This window comes from Anomaloglossus baeobatrachus, chromosome 4 (genome assembly GCF_048569485.1).
Source record: "Anomaloglossus baeobatrachus isolate aAnoBae1 chromosome 4, aAnoBae1.hap1, whole genome shotgun sequence".
In the NCBI taxonomy this organism is placed as follows: Eukaryota; Metazoa; Chordata; class Amphibia; order Anura; family Aromobatidae; genus Anomaloglossus; species Anomaloglossus baeobatrachus.
In genome coordinates this window covers 510,659,252-510,679,521 of record NC_134356.1, presented here as the reverse complement: position 1 = coordinate 510,679,521, position 20,270 = coordinate 510,659,252, and the positions used below count along the sequence as shown (strand labels likewise).

Here is a 20,270-nt window from a genome sequence, read left to right as displayed (position 1 = left end):
AGGCAGTCCCTGAGTCTGCAGCAACTGACTTGAATGGTGGTAGACAGGACTGAGTCTGGACTATGGGCTAGAGTCAGGACTGGCAGCAGGCTAGATGGAGTTGGATCCATAGGCCGGTATCTGGTCTGGTAACAGGCAAGATGGGATTGGAGTCACAGGTTGGAGTCTGGACTGGCAACAGGCAAGATAGAGTCATAGTCACATGATGTAATTTAGACTGGCAACAGGCAAGATGGAGTGGGAGTCATAGTCTGCAGTCTGGACTGGCAACATGCAAAATGGAGACGGAGTCACAGGCTGGAGTCTGGATTGGCAACAGGCAAGACAGGACCGGAGCTACAGTCTGGAGTCTGGACTGGCAAAAGGCAAGACTGAGGCTAGAGTCTGAAAAGGCAACAAACAAGGTGGAGTCGGAGCCACCGGATGTAGTCTGGCAGGATGGGTAAAGGTTCATGTAGAGACTGGAGTATGAGTTCAGGTACACAAGATGGCTTCCGGGACACAGAACAGGTACTTGTTCACAGGATGGGGTCAGGTTCTGCTACAGGCAGGATCACAGGTACCGACACAGAGGACCTGACAAAGTTACTAGTACGCAAAGGACAAACTAAAACTTCTAATCACACCTATTATCTTACAGTTGGCAAGCAGCCCTAATTTTTAGTAAATTGTGAGGGGCATCTGTTATGCTAATTGTATGCGTTAATGTTTTGTTCTTGTCATATCCAGAGAACAAAAGTATTGTGATTCCAATCCTCCACCTATTAATAGAATTGGAGACATTATTTCCCCAGGCTGTAGGTTGTAAACTGAGATTACTTTGTTCTGCCATACAAGAGTTTCAAACATTTAGTACTGAACGTAGAGAACAAAAAATTGCATTGAGTTTAAGTGTATAGCACTGCCGAAATAAGAAAATACAAGTAAAACATACTCTAAAAAAAAAACGTTTTCTATGAATATTGTGAAAACCCCACTTCTTTCTCAGGAAAGTACCGTATATGGCTGAGTTGGTTAGTTGTGTGTGGAGTTTGGTCATGTCAAATGTAAAATACATTCACTTTCATTGTTCTGTATTTCATGTTTTTATTAGTTTGAATTGGCCATATTGAATTGAGACATCATCATCTAAAATGCCAAATTTGGCCATTTTAGATGTGGATATACCTTCATATTAAAAGGTGATAAGACTAACAGATGCATTTTTAAGTGTCATTCCCTATGAAAATATTTCAAGTAATCAAACATACATTGCACATGATGTAATAAAAAGGTAATTGATAATGAATTTAGGAAGATGCTTGTGCACCAGCAATATTTCTATAGGTACATACCTTGGTAGGGGCTGAAAGTGGTCATAGGGCATTATCTCCTTAAAGCCATCACTGTAAACATAAATGAATATACCTTCAGTTATTTCTAATATGTAAGAATAATAATCACTAATATGTGCACCATAGCATGCTTTGTCATTACATAGAATTTGTCACTAGGTTTGGGGCCAAGAAACCACCAGTGTGTCATTACGGCATTAGGAATATAATAATTCCTACAATGAGTCAATGAGATGTGACTAGTGGTAGCACACAATGCCAAACAAAGCCAAGTACAGTACACATTATCTCACTGCGTACGCTCCTGCTCCCAATGGTACTTTCTACCAAGTAAAGTTCAAGTACTTGTTACTATCTAAAACCGCACCGGCTGGTCTTGACATTGGCATGTTTGAAACACTAAACTTCAGTTAAGTAACATGCTGGTGACTTATTGCCCCCAAATCTAGTGACAAATGTCAAATTTAACACATGTAAACCTTTTTTTTTTCAATTCCAAAAACAGGAATTACAACTGGGTAATGGGAAGAATAAGGAGACTACATTACAATATTTGAGGAATACATTAGAAACATATAAAGTAAAACAATATAGGTAACGGGTATGGGAATGTAAGGGGAGAAATGGGAAAGTAAACTTTTGATTGGGAAAACAAGGGAAGAAGTGGAGGAAAAAGGAAGGGAAAGGGAGGAGAACATTTATATAAATTACAAATATGTAGCTGTTAAAATATAATGAAAATTTCTCATTTATAAAGCACAATTCTGTAGAAGGAAAAGTTAAATACAAACAATTAATTGAACGTAATAGTTGTATAGCAAAATAAAACATTAGAAGTCAGGGTGTGAAGAAAGAAAGAAAGAGAGAGAAAGAAACTGAAAAAGAAAAAGAGAAAGAAAGAGAGAAAGAGAAAGAAAAAAAAGAGAGAACGAAAAAGAGAATGAAAGAAAAGAAAAAGAGTGAAAGAAAGAGAAAAAGAAAAAGAGAGAAAGAAAGAAAGAAGAGGAAGAAAGTGAAAGAAAAAAAATTGAAAGAAAAAAAGAAAGAGAAAAAGTAAGAAAGAAAGAAAAAGAAAGAGAAAAAGTAAGAAAGAAAGAAAAAGAGAAACAAAAAGAGAGAAAGAGAAAAAAAGAAAGAAAAAGAGAGAAGGAAAGAAAGAAAAAGAGAGAAAGAAAGAAAAGAATTAAAGAAAGAAAAGAAAGAAAAAGAGAAAGAAAAAAAAGAGAAAGAAAGAAAAAGAGAAAGAAAAAGAGAGAGAGAGCGACTAGGAGTAGGGCATAATAGTAATATCAGTTCAGGATTAAGGGAAATTATTTATGTAGGGTTCCCATCTCTTGTAATAAGCTGTGAAAAGGTTATTAGAAATTACGTGACTCCTCTCATACACTGTAGGTTATGTAAACACATTTTGTGAATGATGTCATGAATTGAGGGGATTATTGATTTCTTCCAATTTGCTGCAATGGAGTTTTTTACAAGTAATATGTGAATTATGATAGGTTTAAATGCAGGGTTGATTGTTTGCATAGCCATAGAGAGTAGGGCCATTTGTGGTGTTATCTTAATTTTGGATTGTGTAATTTTGTCAATGTGCTTGGATACATCCGACCAAACACTACCTAGTTTTGGGCAAGACCAGAAAGTACCAATATTAATAGATAAGAAGGCAAGAAACTCTATATAGGTTCACAAACGTTTTCCAAAAAAGAAAGAACATTGTTTCCAGAATGACCATCAGACAGCATTAACTTTTACATACACATTTAAAATATTTACTTAGTTGCTGCTGTATCACGTGAGAAAAGCATTGTTATTGGACCCCATATAGGGTGACTACTTTACTAGAAATTAAATTAACAGTACAATTTTCACTGAAAACATATTATTATTTTCTTTAATTTTAAAACCATCAATATAATACACAATAGCAGGACTGTACATCAAATGATACCTGGAAGCAAGTATAAAACAGGTTTAGGATTGCAACGGCACAGTAAAAACAACTCAGTGGTGACTCATAAAAAATATTATTTTACAGAAACAAAGAATTAGCAGTGGTAAAGAAAAATCATTAGCAGTACAGATCACTTTACAATCAGTATTATATAAGCTGTATATGCAATACTTCTACACTCAGATTCTTACAAATCTAGGTACCCAGCATTAAAACGTTAACTTTGCTCCACACTTTCTGCCAGGTGAGCATCAGTGTCACCCCTATTCTTGTCACAGAAACTATTTTGCTAGTAAGTCAATGTATATCTATTTATCTATTGGCACATTAGAACTATTGTGACTTCAATACAATCTACTATGCCACAAGTCCAACTTGGCTTTCCTTTCTTAGTACCGCTAGTCAAGACAGGAAGCAACGGCCTGGCTCACTCAGATTCTCACTAGTCTGGAAGGTACTGGAGAAAGACGGGATGTATTGCCGCGCTACCACCAATGCGAAGAAGTGTTGATTAATACAGTGCCTTTTGAAAGTATTCGGCCCTTTTGAATTTTTCAACCTTTTCCCACATTTCAGGCTTCAAACATAAAGATAAAAATTTTTAATGTTATGATGAAGAATCAACAACAAGTGGGACACAATTGTGAAGTTGAACGAAATGTATTGCTTATTTTAAACTTTTATAAAATATAATAAACTGAAAATTGGGGTGTGCAATATTATTTGGCCCCTTTAAGTTAATACTTCGTAGCACCACCTTTTGCTGCGATTACAGCTGCAAGTCGCTTGGGGTATATCTCTATCAGATTTATACATCGAGAGACTGAAATTCTTGCCCGCTCTTCCTTTGCAAACAGCTGGAGCTGAGTGAGGTTGGATGGAGAGTGTCTGTGAACAGCAGTTTTCAGCTCTTTCCACAGATTCTCGATTGGATTCAGGTCTGGACTTTAACTTGGCCATTCTAACACCTGGATACGTTTATTTATGAACCATTCCATTGTAGATTTTGCTTTATGTTTTGGATCATTGTCTTGTTGGAAGACAAATCTTTGTCCCAGTCTCAGGTCTTTTGCAGACTCCTACAGGTTTTCTTCAAGAACTGTCCTGTATTTGGCTCCATCCATCTTCCCATCAATTTTAACCATCTTCCCTGTGCCTGCTGAAGAAAGCAGGCCTAAACCATGATGCTGCCACCACCATGCTTGACAGTGGGGATGATGTGTTCAGGGTCATGAGCTGTGTTGCTTTTACGCCAAACATATCGTTTGGCATTGTGCCCAAAAAGTTCGATTTTGGTTGCATCTGACCAGCGCGCCTTCTTCCACATGTTTGGTGTGTCTCCCAGGTGGCTTGTGGCAAACTTTAAACAACACTTTTTATGAATATCTTTGAGAAATGGCTTTCTTCTTGCCACTCTTCCATAAAGGTCAGATTCGTGCAGTGTACGACTGATTGTTGTCCTATGAACAGACTCTCCCACCTCAGCTGTAGATCTCTGCAGTTCATCTAGAGTAATCATGGGCCTCTTGGCTGCATCTCTGATCAGTCTTCTCCTTGTTTGAGATGAAATTTTTGAGGGACGGCCGGGTCTTAGTAGATTTGCAGTTGTATGATACTCCTTCCATTTCAATATGATCACCTGCACAGTGCTTCTTGGGATGTTTAAAGTTGTAAAAATCTTTTTGTAACCAAATCCTGCTTTAAACCGCTCCACAACAGTATCACAGACCTGCCTGTTGTGTTCCTTGGTCTTCATGATGCTCTCTATGTTTTAAACAGAACACTGAGACTATCAGAGAGCAGGTGCATTTATACGGACACTTGATTACACACAGGTGGCTTATATTTATCATAATCAGTCAATTAGGACAACATTGGATCATTCAGAGATCCTCAATGAACTTCTGGAGTGAGTTTGCTGCACTGAAAGTAGAGGGGCTGAATAATATTTCACTCCCCAATTTTCTGTCTATTCTTTCTTACAAAAGTTTAAATTAAGCAATAAATTTCATTCAACTTCACAATTTTGTCCCACTTGTTGATTCTTCACCATAAATAACACTAAAATGTTGATCTTTATGTTTGAAGCCTGAAATGTGGGAAAAGGTTGAAAAATGCAAGGGGGCCAAGTACTTTCGCAAGGCATTGTATTAGTAATTTATTTTATAAGTTGACGCGTTTCTGGGATCAAGTCCCCTTCCTCAGGACCATGAAAATCAACAACAGTGTTGTTGATTTCCATGGTCCTGAGGAAGGGGATTTGATCCCAGAAACGCGTCAAACTGTAAAATAAATTACTAATATTAATCAACACTTCTTCGTATTGGTGGTAGCGCGGCAATACATTCTTTCTCCAATACCTTCCAGATTATTCACGTGGAGCTGCAGCAACCACCATTAAATTATACCTTATATAGGAGTTGTGCCTGCCATAACCCTGCCAGGTGAGTGGTTTCAATTTGACCTAACTCACCATTTATCTGGTAAAGCCCTATTTTGCGCTCTCCTTTGTTTTCAGCCAGATTCTCACTAGTTTAACAAGCACAATGTGTGCGGCATTGCGTAATTAGGGTTAACAGGAAAATTCAAAAATCCCTTACAATCCAAATGTTATTTATTATTAAGTTAAAACCACCCAAGTGAACAAAACACCATAGCAAAAAATCAAGGGTAATTATACACAGGGACTACAAACAGGGCCACGGATCTAGTAGGCAGTGGGTAGCAGTAGAACCAGAAAGCAGTTATAGTATATATGCAAACACGGACCCTTGATTGGGACAGTGGATAATAATAGCCCTATTGATACCCTAGGACTCGCTCCTACCTTGCAACGGAGGGTATGACACCATAACTTAATATGGCGCCACCGTTCCTCGTCGACTCACCCTACTGTGCCCTGGTGTAGCCCTATAAATATATGGTATAATATAGTACACTGAAACCTGACAACCACAGTGGGCACAAGGGAGGCAAAATTCTCTCCAATCGAGTGCCCTAAAAAGGACAAAGGTCAATGTTACAATAAACAAACCAGTGCACTACCCTATACACAAAGCCCTTGTGGACTAATGTGACTGAACAGACCAAAGGTATAAAATAGAGGAACAACGCATGCTGAAGTCCCCTAGACACAAGCAGAATTTTAGCAAATTGTGGATATTGATAATAAATACATACTGCTACAAAGGTACACTTCCCTTATTGTTGGTGCAAATATGCACAGCCTCAACGCATTTAGCTGCCCACAACGGATCATCAGGAGGCTCAGGGGAAAAGGAAGGAAAGGTCCAGGTATCCTCAATGGTTGCAGATTTTCACTAGTGGCATATGTTTTGTCTTCGGTCTTCAGTGCTTTACTGTTGGCATCTGATATTCGGTTTTAAGGTTCCTTCTGTAGTAGGTATTCGGTTATTGGTGCTTGACCATCAGCGTCTGATATACGGTGTTTGCTCTTCGGATTCCTTCTCCAATATTTTGAACAAAAGATATTTTTTTTATTATAAGACAGTCCAAAAGGTTGTGATGTTTTGATCCTAATTCCAGGTTTTCAAAAGACACATACTGCTGTACAAGGGAATAAATATTGAATGGAGCTGAGGAATAGCAACTATTTGTTTTGCAATTTCTCCTGAGTATAATGATACTCCATATGTGGTGGAAAATTACTATTTGGGTGCGTGGTAGGGCTTGGAAGGGAAAAAGAGCTATTTGAATTTTGGAATGCAAAATCGATTGGAATTTATAGCGGATGCCATGTCTTGTTTGCAGAGCCCTTCATGTGCCGAAATAGTGGAAGTCCCCCACAAGTGACCTCATTTTGGAAACTAGACCCCTTAAGGAATTTATCTAGATGTGTGGTGAGAACCTTGAACCCCCAAGTGCTTCACAGAATTTTATAACATTGAACTGTGAAAATAAAAGAAAAAAATCACATTTTTCCCACAAAAATATTTCTTTAGCTACAAATTTTTTATTTGCACAAGAGTAACAGAAAAAAATGCACCACACAATTTGTTCTGCAGTTTCTCCTGAGTATGCTGATAACCCATATATGGTAGACAAACAGTGTTTGGGTGCATGGCACGGTTCAGGAGGGAAGGAGCACCGATTTGGCTGGAATAGATTACAAACACCATGTCACTTATGATGAGCCCCTGATATGACAAAAATGTCAGAAACTCGCACAAATGACCCTATTTTGGAAACTACAACTCACTAAAATGTTGCATTGGCCCTAAAATTTTTATTTTCAAAAGGGGTAGTAGGAGGAAAAAATGGTACAACTTATTACTCCATTTCTCCTGAGTATGCCAATACCTGATATGTGATCAAAAACTATTTTTGTGATACAGTAGATACCTCACAAAGGAAGGAACACCATATTAGACTTTAGAATGGAATGGTTTGAGAGTACAATTTCACATGGGCAGATCCCCTATAATTGACCACATCTTATAAACTTCACCCCTCAATGAATTAATCTAGGGATGCAGGGATCACATTGACACCACAGGTGTGTCACAGAATTTTATACTAGTGGTGGTGAAGGAAAATAATTAGATTTTTACTACAAAAATGTAGTTTTAGCTCAGATTTTACAATTTCACACAGGCAAATGGGTAAAAAATGCCACCAATATTTGTCACATAATTTCTGCTGAACATGACAATACCCAATATGTGAGTGTACAGTACTGCTTAGCCACATAACGAGATACAGGAGGGAAGGAGAGCTATTTGACTCCTGGAGTACAAATTTTCATAGAATAGTTTGTGGACTCCATATACAGAGCCCCTAAATGCCAGACGTGCAGAATTCTCCATCAAGTGACCTTATATTTTTAATTTACACCCCTTTAGGAATTTATCTTCAGGTGTAGCGACGTCTTTGACTTTATTGGTATTTTTCAAAAACAAGCAGCATTGGTTGTTGAATGAAAAATGAAACTCTACCATTCTAGTGCCCAGTATATTGTAGTGCACTGTACGTTGTTGTATCCAATACGTTGTAGTGGCCATACATTGTGCCCAGATTGTGCTTCTGGAGACATGCTACAGCATTTCAGATAAAACAATTTGAAGAGGACCGTAGCCAAAGACATGACTAGTGACTTTTTTCCACTCTTCTCTAGGTGATTGAAAAGTCACTCCCTATGGAAACACATGGAAGAGATTGGTCAATCAATTAGAGAGGTGCGGAAAGAAGCCTGCATAGGGTGCACTAGACTAGTTAGGTCTTTCCCTATAGTCCCCAGTTGCTCTTCCAACTGAGTTTTCTCTCTGTAGAATTTCAGAGAAAAAAATACCTGGTTGTAATCTTGCATCCAGGCTCTGAGTCAAGGATGCCTTTAAAGTCCTCCCACCTCATTTTAATTGGGTTGACGTCTGGACTTTGAATAAATCATTGGTACACCTTGATGCTTTTCATTTACAGCCATTCTGATGTAGATTTGCTGGTGTGCTTAAGAATAGTGATGGGCTAACCTGAACTGCAAAGTTCAGGGTCCATACCAGATACCTAGTGTCCGTGCATGGAGCGCAAACACAAAGTTCTCAGGGAAGTCCATGTAACTGTTCGGATTCAGCCACCGGATAATAACAAAAAGAAAGGAAAAAGAAAGAAAATAAGGTATAAAGTAGGAGCGTTATACTTACCGAGTCTCCCAGGCGGCTGTTACACTACTTCTGGGTCAGCTCATTAATCATCATACATATTCACTGCTTCTCCCTCCCACTGTCAGTCCCGGCACCTGTGATTGGTCATCCCACTCTCTAACCCTGTGTGACAGTGCCTGTAATTGATTGGAATCACACACTTTAACTGTGTCTCTATAATGGTGTAAAGATAAATAAATAAATTGGTGGAAGGTCCCCCGGTGCAGATAAAGTGAAACCCAGTGCAGATAAAGTATACAGCTACAGGTCCAGCTGTGTGCTTATCTTGGCTGTGTATCAAAATAAGAGGTACCTAATGACGCTTTTTTAAACATTTATTTAAATAATTAATTTTAGAAAACGGCATGCGGTCCCCCCAATTTTGATACCTAGCCATGATAAAGCCAACAGCTAGGGGCTAGCATTCTCAGGCTGGGGAGGCCCATGGTTATTGAGAAGTTAATGACTGCTCACAGCTGCCACTAAGCCTTAGATTAGTAATGAAAGGTGTCTATGAGACCCCCATTTCTAATACTGTAAGTGAAAAGAAATAAACACAAACACTGAAAAAATCCTTTATTTGAAATAAAAAAACAAAATAAACCACACTTTTTCTCCAATTTATTAACCCACCAAATACCCAAGTCTGACGTAATCCACACGAGGTCAAAAGACTCTGCTACATACTGAAGTTGTAGCGTGCGGGCACAGAACATGACCTTCCACTGTGACTTCAGGCAGAGACTGACTGAGCTGCAGCTGTGAGGAGTGACATCACTCAGCTCCTTTGCACTCACAACAGGAGTTTCCCATGGTACCCCACCTGTGACCGCAGATAAACTGACCTCAGGTGAACTGATTGAACTCAGTGACCTCACCTCAGCTGAACTCCTTCAGTTCAATGAGACCTACATCTCCTGGCAGAAAACCAAGTTTTTTTGCTAAGAGATGTAGCTATGATTCTGAAATCTATACACCAAATTCCTGCACGAATACTGTAGCTCTTGGTAAAAGAACACATCTAAAAACGATGTGGCTTTGATGTGATATTGATACGTTTTTTTTGCCAGAAGATGCAGATTTGGTGCAGGAATTTGCTGAAATGTCTGCACCAGATTTCTGAATCAAATTTGCATATTCTGGCAGAAAACCACACCAAAACGGTATGAATATCATGTTTGTGCATTTTTTTTTCAAGAAATAAAGATTTTGTGCTGAAATTTATACACCAAATTCCTGCACCAAATCTGCATCTTCTGTAGAAAACGCATCAATGTCGCATCAAAACCGCATCACATTCAGATGCCTTTTTTGTCAGAAGATCCTGCAGAATATTTTGGTACGCAGAGGAGATCATGGTCGATGACTGCAAGATGTACAGTTAGGTCCAGAAATATTTGGACAGTGACACAAGTTTTGTTATTTTAGCTGTTTACAAAAACATGTTCAGAAATACAATTATATATATAATATGGGCTGAAAGTGCACACTCCCAGCTGCAATATGAGAGTTTTCACATCCAAATCGGAGAAAGGGTTTAGGAATCATAGCTCTGTAATGCATAGCCTCCTCTTTTTAAAGGGACCAAAAGTAATTGGACAAGGGACTCTAAGGGCTGCAATTAACTCTGAAGGCGTCTCCCTCGTTAACCTGTAATCAATGAAGTAGTTAAAAGGTCTGAGGTTGATTACAGGTGTGTGGTTTTGCATTTGGAAGCTGTTGCTGTGACCAGACAACATGCGGTCTAAGGAACTCTCAATTGAGGTGAAGCAGAACATCCTGAGGCTGAAAAAAAAGAAAAAATCCATCAGAGAAATAGCAGACATGCTTGGAGTAGCAAAATCAACAGTCGGGTACATTCTGAGAAAAAAGGAATTGACTGGTGAGCTTGGGAACTCAAAAAGGCCTGGGCGTCCACGGATGACAACAGTGGTGGATGATCGCCGCATACTTTCTTTGGTGAAGAAGAACCCGTTCACAACATCAACTGAAGTCCAGAACACTCTCAGTGAAGTAGGTGTATCTGTCTCTAAGTCAACAGTAAAGAGAAGACTCCATGAAAGTAAATACAAAGGGTTCACATCTAGATGCAAACCATTCATCAATTCCAAAAATAGACAGGCCAGAGTTAAATTTGCTGAAAAACACCTCATGAAGCCAGCTCAGTTCTGGAAAAGTATTCTATGGACAGATGAGACAAAGATCAACCTGTACCAGAATGATGGGAAGAAAAAAGTTTGGAGAAGAAAGGGAACGGCACATGATCCAAGGCACACCACATCCTCTGTAAAACATGGTGGAGGCAACGTGATGGCATGGGCATGCATGGCTTTCAATGGCACTGGGTCACTTGTGTTTATTGATGACATAACAGCAGACAAGAGTAGCCGGATGAATTCTGAAGTGTACCGGGATATACTTTCAGCCCAGATTCAGCCAAATGCCGCAAAGTTGATCGGACGGCGCTTCATAGTACAGATAGACAATGACCCCAAGCATACAGCCAAAGCTACCCAGGAGTTCATGAGTGCAAAAAAGTGGAACATTCTGCAATGGCCAAGTCAATCACCAGATCTTAACCCAATTGAGCATGCATTTCACTTGCTCAAATCCAGACTTAAGACGGAAAGACCCACAAACAAGCAAGACCTGAAGGCTGCGGCTGTAAAGGTCTGGCAAAGCATTAAGAAGGAGAAAACCCAGCGTTTGGTGATGTCCATGGGTTCCAGACTTAAGGCAGTGATTGCAACAAAATATTGAAAATAAAAATATTTTGTTTGGGTTTGGTTTATTTGTCCAATTACTTTTGACCTCCTAAAATGTGGAGTGTTTGTAAAGAAATGTGTACAATTCCTACAATTTCTATCAGATATTTTTGTTCAAACCTTCAAATTAAACGTTACAATCTGCACTTGAATTCTGTTGTAGAGGTTTCATTTCAAATCCAATGTGGTGGCATGCAGAGTCCAACTCGCGAAAATTGTGTCACTGTCCAAATATTTCTGGACCTAACTGTATAAGTCCTGTGACTTCAGAACAAGCACCAATTATCAACCCCTCCATCACTGGGCTTGATGGCTGATATGAGGCAGTTGGGCCCATATCTTGTGTTTGAATTTGCCAAATGTGAAGCAGTTATACTAGTTACCGTCTTGATCCCTATGTAAGCAGTAAGGATGTACATAACTTTTTAACATACAGCTTCTTCAGTTTGGCCTTATTTTTGTGAAATAAATAATGACACGGTGTAATTTCTCATGCGTTATTGTTCATCTGCACTTGTATTTCCTTAATTTTTGGACATTACAAAGTTCACTTGTTTTTTATTTTATGTCCTGATACACAAAATCATGGAAATCTAAGAGGATATACTTAGTTTTTCTTATCGGTTATATAATTGATTAGATCAAATTGTATATTATTTACTGTCAAATAATACTCCTTAATTTTCATTATCTAGCACTTTTTAATGTTGATAATGTATCAGTCACTTTAACCTCTTGGTTTAGGGGTATTCCAAAGCTTAAATACTGTTACTAATAGATCTCAACCATAGTCATCCAGAAACACAATCTATAAGGGGGGGAGAGCCATGACCAAGTACGCTGACAATCAAAGCCACAATATGACCCACATCATGTTTTCCTATGAGCCATGTGTGGGAGGCATTCTGCTTTGATCTTATCACATCCTATGACATTGTTGCTTTTGATGTCTACAAAGTGATATTGTGTTTTTGTTCCTACATGATTCTTACCCACGGTTTAAAGTGAGTCAAACTTTTGGAGCTGTCAGCTATTTTATGTCCCTCTTGGACTCAGAGCTGGCGCCACAAAATTAACTTGCTGCCAATGTGATCATTACATTTTTTGACTTGATGTTGGCAGAGTTATATTATTCTATGGAAATAACTTCAACTTTTCACATAATAGAACTGTTCTGAATAATGTAAAGATATATTTCGAATTCAGGAGAATGTACAAAATCTTAGCACAGCCAGAAATAGCAAGAATCAGGATATGATCACAATGGATGTGATAGTGGCATGGATTTTTGGGTTCATTTGATTTAACTTTGTTATTTATCATGTATTTTTACCTGTGCCACTAAATATTCCACAGTGCTACACACAATATTCACTTACTCCAGTCCTTCTAGAGAGGCTTATAATCATTTTTTGCAGATAAACACATTATAATTATGCCTCCTTGGTAGTGATGGGCGAACACCCAATGTTTGGGATCGGGAGATTGGCCCGAGCTTTTTGTAAAGTTCGAGTTTGTGGCTGGAAATAACGCAAACTTGCGTCTGAACCCCGAGCTTGGCCTTTACAGGGATGGCGCGGGGGGGGGGGGGGGCGGCTGAAGAAATAAAGAATACAGTTAATAATAACCATTGACATTATACTTACAGGTGCAGACCCGCTATCTCCCGGCCACTTCTGCTTCCAGATCCGATCATTAACTTCCAGAGGTATTCACGGCACTGCTCGTCATTCGGCAGTCTTCTGCATTTTTCAGCCATGTTCGCGGTGACGTCAGGGTTCACCCAAGTCCATAGCTTAACCATGGACTCAATTGAACTTTGACTGTCACTGTCAGTGTCAGCCTACTTCTCGCTCTGTAGAGACTCTTGTCTGTACAGAGCGATGAAGCAGAGACATTGCTCTTCCTGTAGACTACACCAGACTAAGGATTTTTTTATAATAAAGATGGAGTCTCTAAATTCTTTTTGTTTTATTTTTAATAAAAAAAAAATTCTATGTGTTGTGTTTTTTTTTACTGTTTACTAGAAATTCATGGTGGCCATGTCTAATTTGGCATGACACCATGAATTTCGGGCTTCGTACCAGCTGAGAATACAAAGCTGGTATTAACCCCTTTATTCCCCAGCATGCCACTGCCATCAGGGCCGCTGATGAGCCGGGTAAAGCGCCTGGAAATGGCGTAAAGAAACAATGCCATATTTCCATGGGCGGCTGTGGGCTGGAGTTTTTAGCGTGTGGCGCCCAGAATGTTTGGGCCTTACAGCGCTGACAATCCCAGCCGCCAGCTGCCTGGATCTACTTGACTGGCGATTAAAATACGGCGGGAGCCTACGCATTTTTTGATTTTTTTTTTAATAATTAGAAAAAAAAATTATTAGGCTTTCCTGTATTTTGATTGCCAGCCAAGGTAAAACCAGGCAGATGGGAGTGGCAGCCCGTAGCCATCCGCTTTGTCTGCACTGAGAATCAAAAATACTGTGGAGTGCAGCATCATTTTTTAAAATTATTTATTTATTTTTACACTACTATATGTGTGAAGGACCCAACAGCCAATCACACGCAGAATGGGTGCCTGTGATTGGCTGTTGGAGTAACCTGGAATCTGCCCATACATTCTAGATGCTAGAATGTATGGGCTGGTTTCAGATTACTCCAGCCTACTCTGTGACAGATTCTGTGATTGACTGTTGGTCCCTCACAGGCACATGCTGTGGGACCGGTAAGTATAATCATAATGTTTTTTAATAATGTGCTTTTTTTTACAGCCCCTGGACCTGAACTGGACCCAAACTATAACACGGGTTTCCCAAACACTATGTGTTCGGTACGGACCCCGAACTTTACAGTTCAAGTTCGCTCATCACTACTCTTTGGTTTCCAAGAGTAGGCTGTGTGTCAGCCTTCCATCAGAGGCACAAAAGCAGAATGGAGATAGATTTCCAAAGAGCAGTTAGACTAAGGCCCACAAGGGAGCGCACACACCAGTGAAAGGGTAGTCAGCAAGCCTAAGTCTTCACCAGAAAGTCACATCTGAACAAGGGAGTGAACAAGCCATAATCAGGTGGAAGCACGAGGGTCAGTAACCAAGAGGTCACGTCAGAAGCCAAAAAAGGGGGATCAGAGCCGTGGTCAGGAAACGTTACCGAAATCAGAGGCCAGAAGAACAAGTAAGTACAAAAGAGGGGGAGGGGACCGAGACACAAAACAGGAGCGGGGTCTGAGAGACAGGGCAGACAAACAGTACAAGAGAAACGAAGGCCAGGGAGAGGTAAGCTGGACAGATCAGGCAGGGCTAACTCACAAGAACCAGTTGTACATGCTCCAGACCAGGAACTATAACTGGTGGCGTTCCAGAGGTCTACACACCATAATAATGTGGCGTGAGTCCCAGAACGAGGCACAACAGAACAGACCCCTCCTACCCAACTTAACCATGTAAGAGTCAAGCTATAGTCTTATTAATGTGAAGAAAACTGAAAAGACAAAAGGCGCTAATAGGGTACTAAAGTTACAAAACGTTTGTAGGAAAAATCAGATGTGCTCACCTAATGCAGTTGTGAAAATAGTCACAACTACTATTGAAAGCGTGTAAGTACATGTGCGATTTATTGGGGGAAGGAGATGTGATCTCTGAAATACGTAATAAAATGACACTTTAACCATTACTGCTGACTATTTTCTTACGACAGCGCAGGGGTCCACTTCTATTGGATCTTTTGACACCAAGCTACAGTCATGACACTGTGTTTTTAAGTATAGGATGAGGGGCCATTTTATTACATTCTTGGCAGACTCTTTCAGCTATATGTGTTGTGCATGGTGCATGTCTGAATATACTTACTAATTGCCTCCTTCTCCCTAATTTACAAACACCATTCTGACCTTCTTCTGTACCACTTGACTGCCAAAAAGACTAGTCAGATAACAGCATTTTCTATATGGACCGAGTCACTTTCTCTTTTTAGAGTCTCATAGGCTCTCAGAGTGAATTTCATAGGCTTACAGTGCCTGGAATAGTATTTATACCCTATGCACTTTTCCACACACATTTTTTATGTAACACTAACAAACTTTTATGTATTTTATTGGGATTTTCTGTGATATATCAACACAAAGTATAAAGTATTTGTGAAGTGTAAAGGAAATAATACATTGTTTTCTAAATATTTAAATAATATATATTTGAAAATTGGGACCTGCATTTGTATTCAGCCCCCCTCAGTCAATACTTTGTAAGACCTCTTTCCGCTGCAATTACTACTGTACGTCTTTTGGAGTATGTCTCAATCAGCTTTGCATATCTAGAGGTTGAAATTTTTGCCCATTCTTCTTTGCAAAATAGAACTAGCTCAGTGAAATTAGATGGAGAGTGTCTGTGAACAGCAATTTTCATGTCTTTCCATAGATCCTTAGTTAGAGTTAGTTCTGGACTGTGACTGGGCCATTCACACACATGAATATGCTTTGATCTAAACCATTCTATTGTAGCTCTGGCAGTATGTTTAGGGTCGTTGTTCTGCTGGAAGGCAAGCTGCCCCTGTCTTGTCTTTTGCAGCCTCTAACAGGTTTTACTCCAGGATTACCCTGTATTTAGCTCTGTCCATTGTACCATCATCTCTGACCAGTTTCCCTGTCCCTGCTGAAGAAAAGCCTACCCATAGCATGATGCTGCCACCACCATGTTTGACGGTGGGGATTGTCTTTTCAGGGTTATGTGCAGCATTAGCTTTAGTGTTTTGCCTTTACCCCCAAAAGTTTTACTTTGGTCTCATTTGATTAGAGAGCCATCTTCCACATGTTAGCTTTTTACAAACTACAAATGGAATGTCTCATGGCTTGCTTTAAAAATGGCTTTCTTCTTGACACTCTTGCATAAAGGCAAGATTTGCGGAGTTTACAAATAATAGTTGTCCTAAAGAGTTTCTTACTTAAACTTTGGATATCTGAGGCTCCTCCAGAGAGACCTTAGTCCTCTCGGCTGCTTCTCTTATTAGTGCTCTCCATACCGGGGATGTTAGTTTAGGTGGACGGACATGTAATAATAATAATAATAATAATAATAATATGTATTCATTTATATATCACTGTTAATTCCACAGCACTTTACATACATTATTGATAGATTTGCAGTTGTGCCAAACTACTTCCATTTTTAAATGATGGATTGAACATTGTTCCATAAGATGTTCAAAGCTTGGGCTATATTTTGTAACCTAACTCTGCTTTACTGTTCTCCGCAACTTTATCACTGACCTGTCTGGTGTGTTCCTTGGTTTTCATGATTATGTTTGATTGCTAGTGTTCTCAAACAACACAGAACAGCTGTAATTATACTATGAATAAATTATACACAGTCTCAATTTACTTATTAGATGACTTCTGGAGTTAATTTGTCACACATGATTTAAAGTAGGAGTATCAGACTAGAGGGGGCTGAATTAGCTTTATATTTTATAAAAAGTTTAGAAAACCATGTATCATTTCCTTTACCATTACACCTAACAAATACATACTTCTTTTTGTTGCCAATCCATATTTATATATCCTGAAAGGCAGAGGTAATCAGGAAGTATTTGAATACCTGCTTTGAATGCATCACACACACACTTAAAAGGTGCCAAAAGTTAAACATGACAATTAAATGGGTTTCCCACTGTAGACCTTAATGGCATATCCACTAGATCTGCATCAATCTCCAGACTGGAGTCAAGCCGAAGCGAGGGAATCCTTGACGTGACAAAAGAGGAGAGGTGGAGAGGGGATCACAACTTAAGTCACCCGTGGCTGATCCCTGAGCTCTCTTTCGTCTATAGACGAGTCCCTCCCCTCATGTTCATTTACTTGCCTAAACCCTGGCTGACCCTGGACTAGCCCTTACTAATGAGAGGCCAGCAAAACACTAGTCTTATTACTAAAATAGAGACAACATGAGGAAGGTAAGAAAAGAAAGGGAAACGGATTCAACAAAAACTCCAATTTTTCTCCAGAGAGGGACTACACCGCATCCCCTGGAAAGATCACCACAACTTTCTCCAGAGACAGCTCCTTCACAGGTCAGCATAGAATGAACTATAACCGGCATAGGTGAATGTAAGGAATGGGTTTATATAGCAGAAGGACGCAGCTGCAGCTGAAATTAATAGTCAATTTCAGCTGTATAGAACGAAAACCTTAATCCATTTAGCATCAATAACAACTAAATATGCTCCTACTGAGGATAAATGATGAGCAGGGTTTAAAAAGGATCTGTGATCAACCAAGCGGTAACCTTCTGATCCCACTGAGGTCTCAGCAGAGCATGACAAACTCGTGACAATTGAGGATGGCATGAGCCACTCCATCCTCACTTCATTCACTTCTATAGGAGTTACAGAAACCGCGTAGCATGCTTGCTTGGCTGTTTCTGTGCATGGCGACTTCTTCATCCATTCACCATCTGGAGTTAGCAGCTGACAACTTCCTGAACAGGATGGATGGAGTCGGTGGACCTCTGTTCACGAAACAGCAAACTTTTGTGGTATATTCTGCAGCTACGCCATAACTGTGCATATAGTGGGATTTCACTTGTATAAAAATTCTAGAAGTGAGCAAATATCAGACACCATCAAAGACAATTGGACATATCTGAGAAAATCTGCCAACCATATACTTGAGCTGTGAACTAAATACAAAAAAACAAAAAACAAAACTCCTAAAAACAATATTTATTATTATATAGTATTAAAAATGCTCTAGAATACAGAGCGTAATAACTCTTTATATTATCAAGTAGTAAACTGGTCATGTGAGGTGAGTGGGAGGACAAAAGAGGTAGAAGCCAACTAGTGAAAAGAGGAGCGCTGATTGTCTCAACACTCAAGGTAGAGCTCTAGGTAGCATGACTCCAATAATTTTCATTTTTACCAAATTAAATAACCTATTGTTCTAGGGGATGTAAAGAAGGGGATAGTCTATCCCTCCCTTTTACCTACCTACCAGCGGAGGTGCACCATAAGGTATTGGGTACCCCCCGCTCCTCGTCGGCTTTCCCTATTCTGTCCCTTCGACCTGCAAGTCGCAAGAGAAACCACCACCAAGAATGGAAAGTGCACAATAGTCATCAGGTCATTATCATAATCTGGTTACCTAAATAGATTGGCAACCCTGATGCAACTTATCCTTTATGATAAAAAGGAGAAAAAAGATGATGCTTATTAGTGTACTTGCATCAGATTTGGAAATCCATAAACAGTATTTTCTAAAGTTTGGTCATCATAGATATGATAGCCAAATTATAACTGTACATATATATATTCCTGCACCGTTGTACAGATGATATTTGGTAATAATATACCGGTGATGTTTAATAGTAACATATAATCCCAGCAGGGAACTTATCTGCTAGGATCACTGATAGCAAATCCTAATCCCGATGCGTTTCCCCCCTATTTTTGTCTTAGGGGTTCATCAGGGGAAGAACCAAGGATTTCATCATATCCAAATCATCAGTTTCATCAATTTTCTTTCTAGACAAAAAAGATATCGATTTCCCAAATTAGGACATAATGTAACGTCCACAAAATCCGCATGCATTCTCCAACACAAACAGTATTTTAGACAGGATTGTCCATTTTCATACCTTAGTTGGTTTGGCTTTCCTAGTGGTATCAGGCCGACATCAGTAGCCTTTGGTAATGGGCAAGTCGTCTGGCATGCATTACCCGCTAGTACTCCAGGTATAATAACCCCAACGCACCGGGCAAAAAAGCGGTATAACCTTCTCTGATGGTATCTTTTTATATATAAATACCGGCTGCTGTTTCAAAGCCGCTTCCTGTCTCGCGGCGTAACGCCGGAAGTGGTCAATATGTGGCAGGTACGTCACTTCCACACCTGCGCGATCAAACGGCAGTGACGTCGGAAGTGGTTAGATGGTAACAGAGACGTCACTTCCGCACCTGCGCGATAAGACGTCAGCGGCTTTGAAACAGCAGCCGGTATTTATATATAAAAAGATACCATCAGGGAAGGTTATACCGCTTTTTTGCCCGGTGCGTTGGGGTTATTATACCTGGAGCACTAGCGGGTAATGCATGCCAGACGACTTGCCCATTACCAAAGGCTACTGATGTCGGCCTGATACCACTAGGAAAGCCAAACCAACTAAGGTATGAAAATGGACAATCCTGTCTAAAATACTGTTTGTGTTGGAGAATGCATGCGGATTTTGTGGACGTTACATTATGTCCTAATTTGGGAAATCGATATCTTTTTTGTCTAGAAAGAAAATTGATGAAACTGATGATTTGGATATGATGAAATCCTTGGTTCTTCCCCTGATGAACCCCTAAGACAAAAATAGGGGGGAAACGCGTCGGGATTAGGATTTGCTATCAGTGATCCTAGCAGATAAGTTCCCTGCTGGGATTATATGTTACTATTAAACATCACCGGTATATTATTACCAAATATCATCTGTACAACGGTGCAGGAATATATATATGTACAGTTATAATTTGGCTATCATATCTATGATGACCAAACTTTAGAAAATACTGTTTATGGATTTCCAAATCTGA

At 39.6% G+C, this 20,270-nt stretch overlaps 1 protein-coding gene across 1 annotated transcript in view; it reads right to left on the bottom strand.

The window, feature by feature from the left end:
• ADAMTSL3 (ADAMTS like 3) overlaps positions 1-20,270 on the bottom strand; it is a 725,891-nt gene that overhangs the window by 185,225 nt on the left and 520,396 nt on the right. The window contains exon 12 of the mRNA XM_075345857.1: positions 1,335-1,385. Coding sequence (XP_075201972.1) covers positions 1,335-1,385 — 51 coding nt within the window. The remainder of the gene's footprint in view (positions 1-1,334; positions 1,386-20,270) is intronic.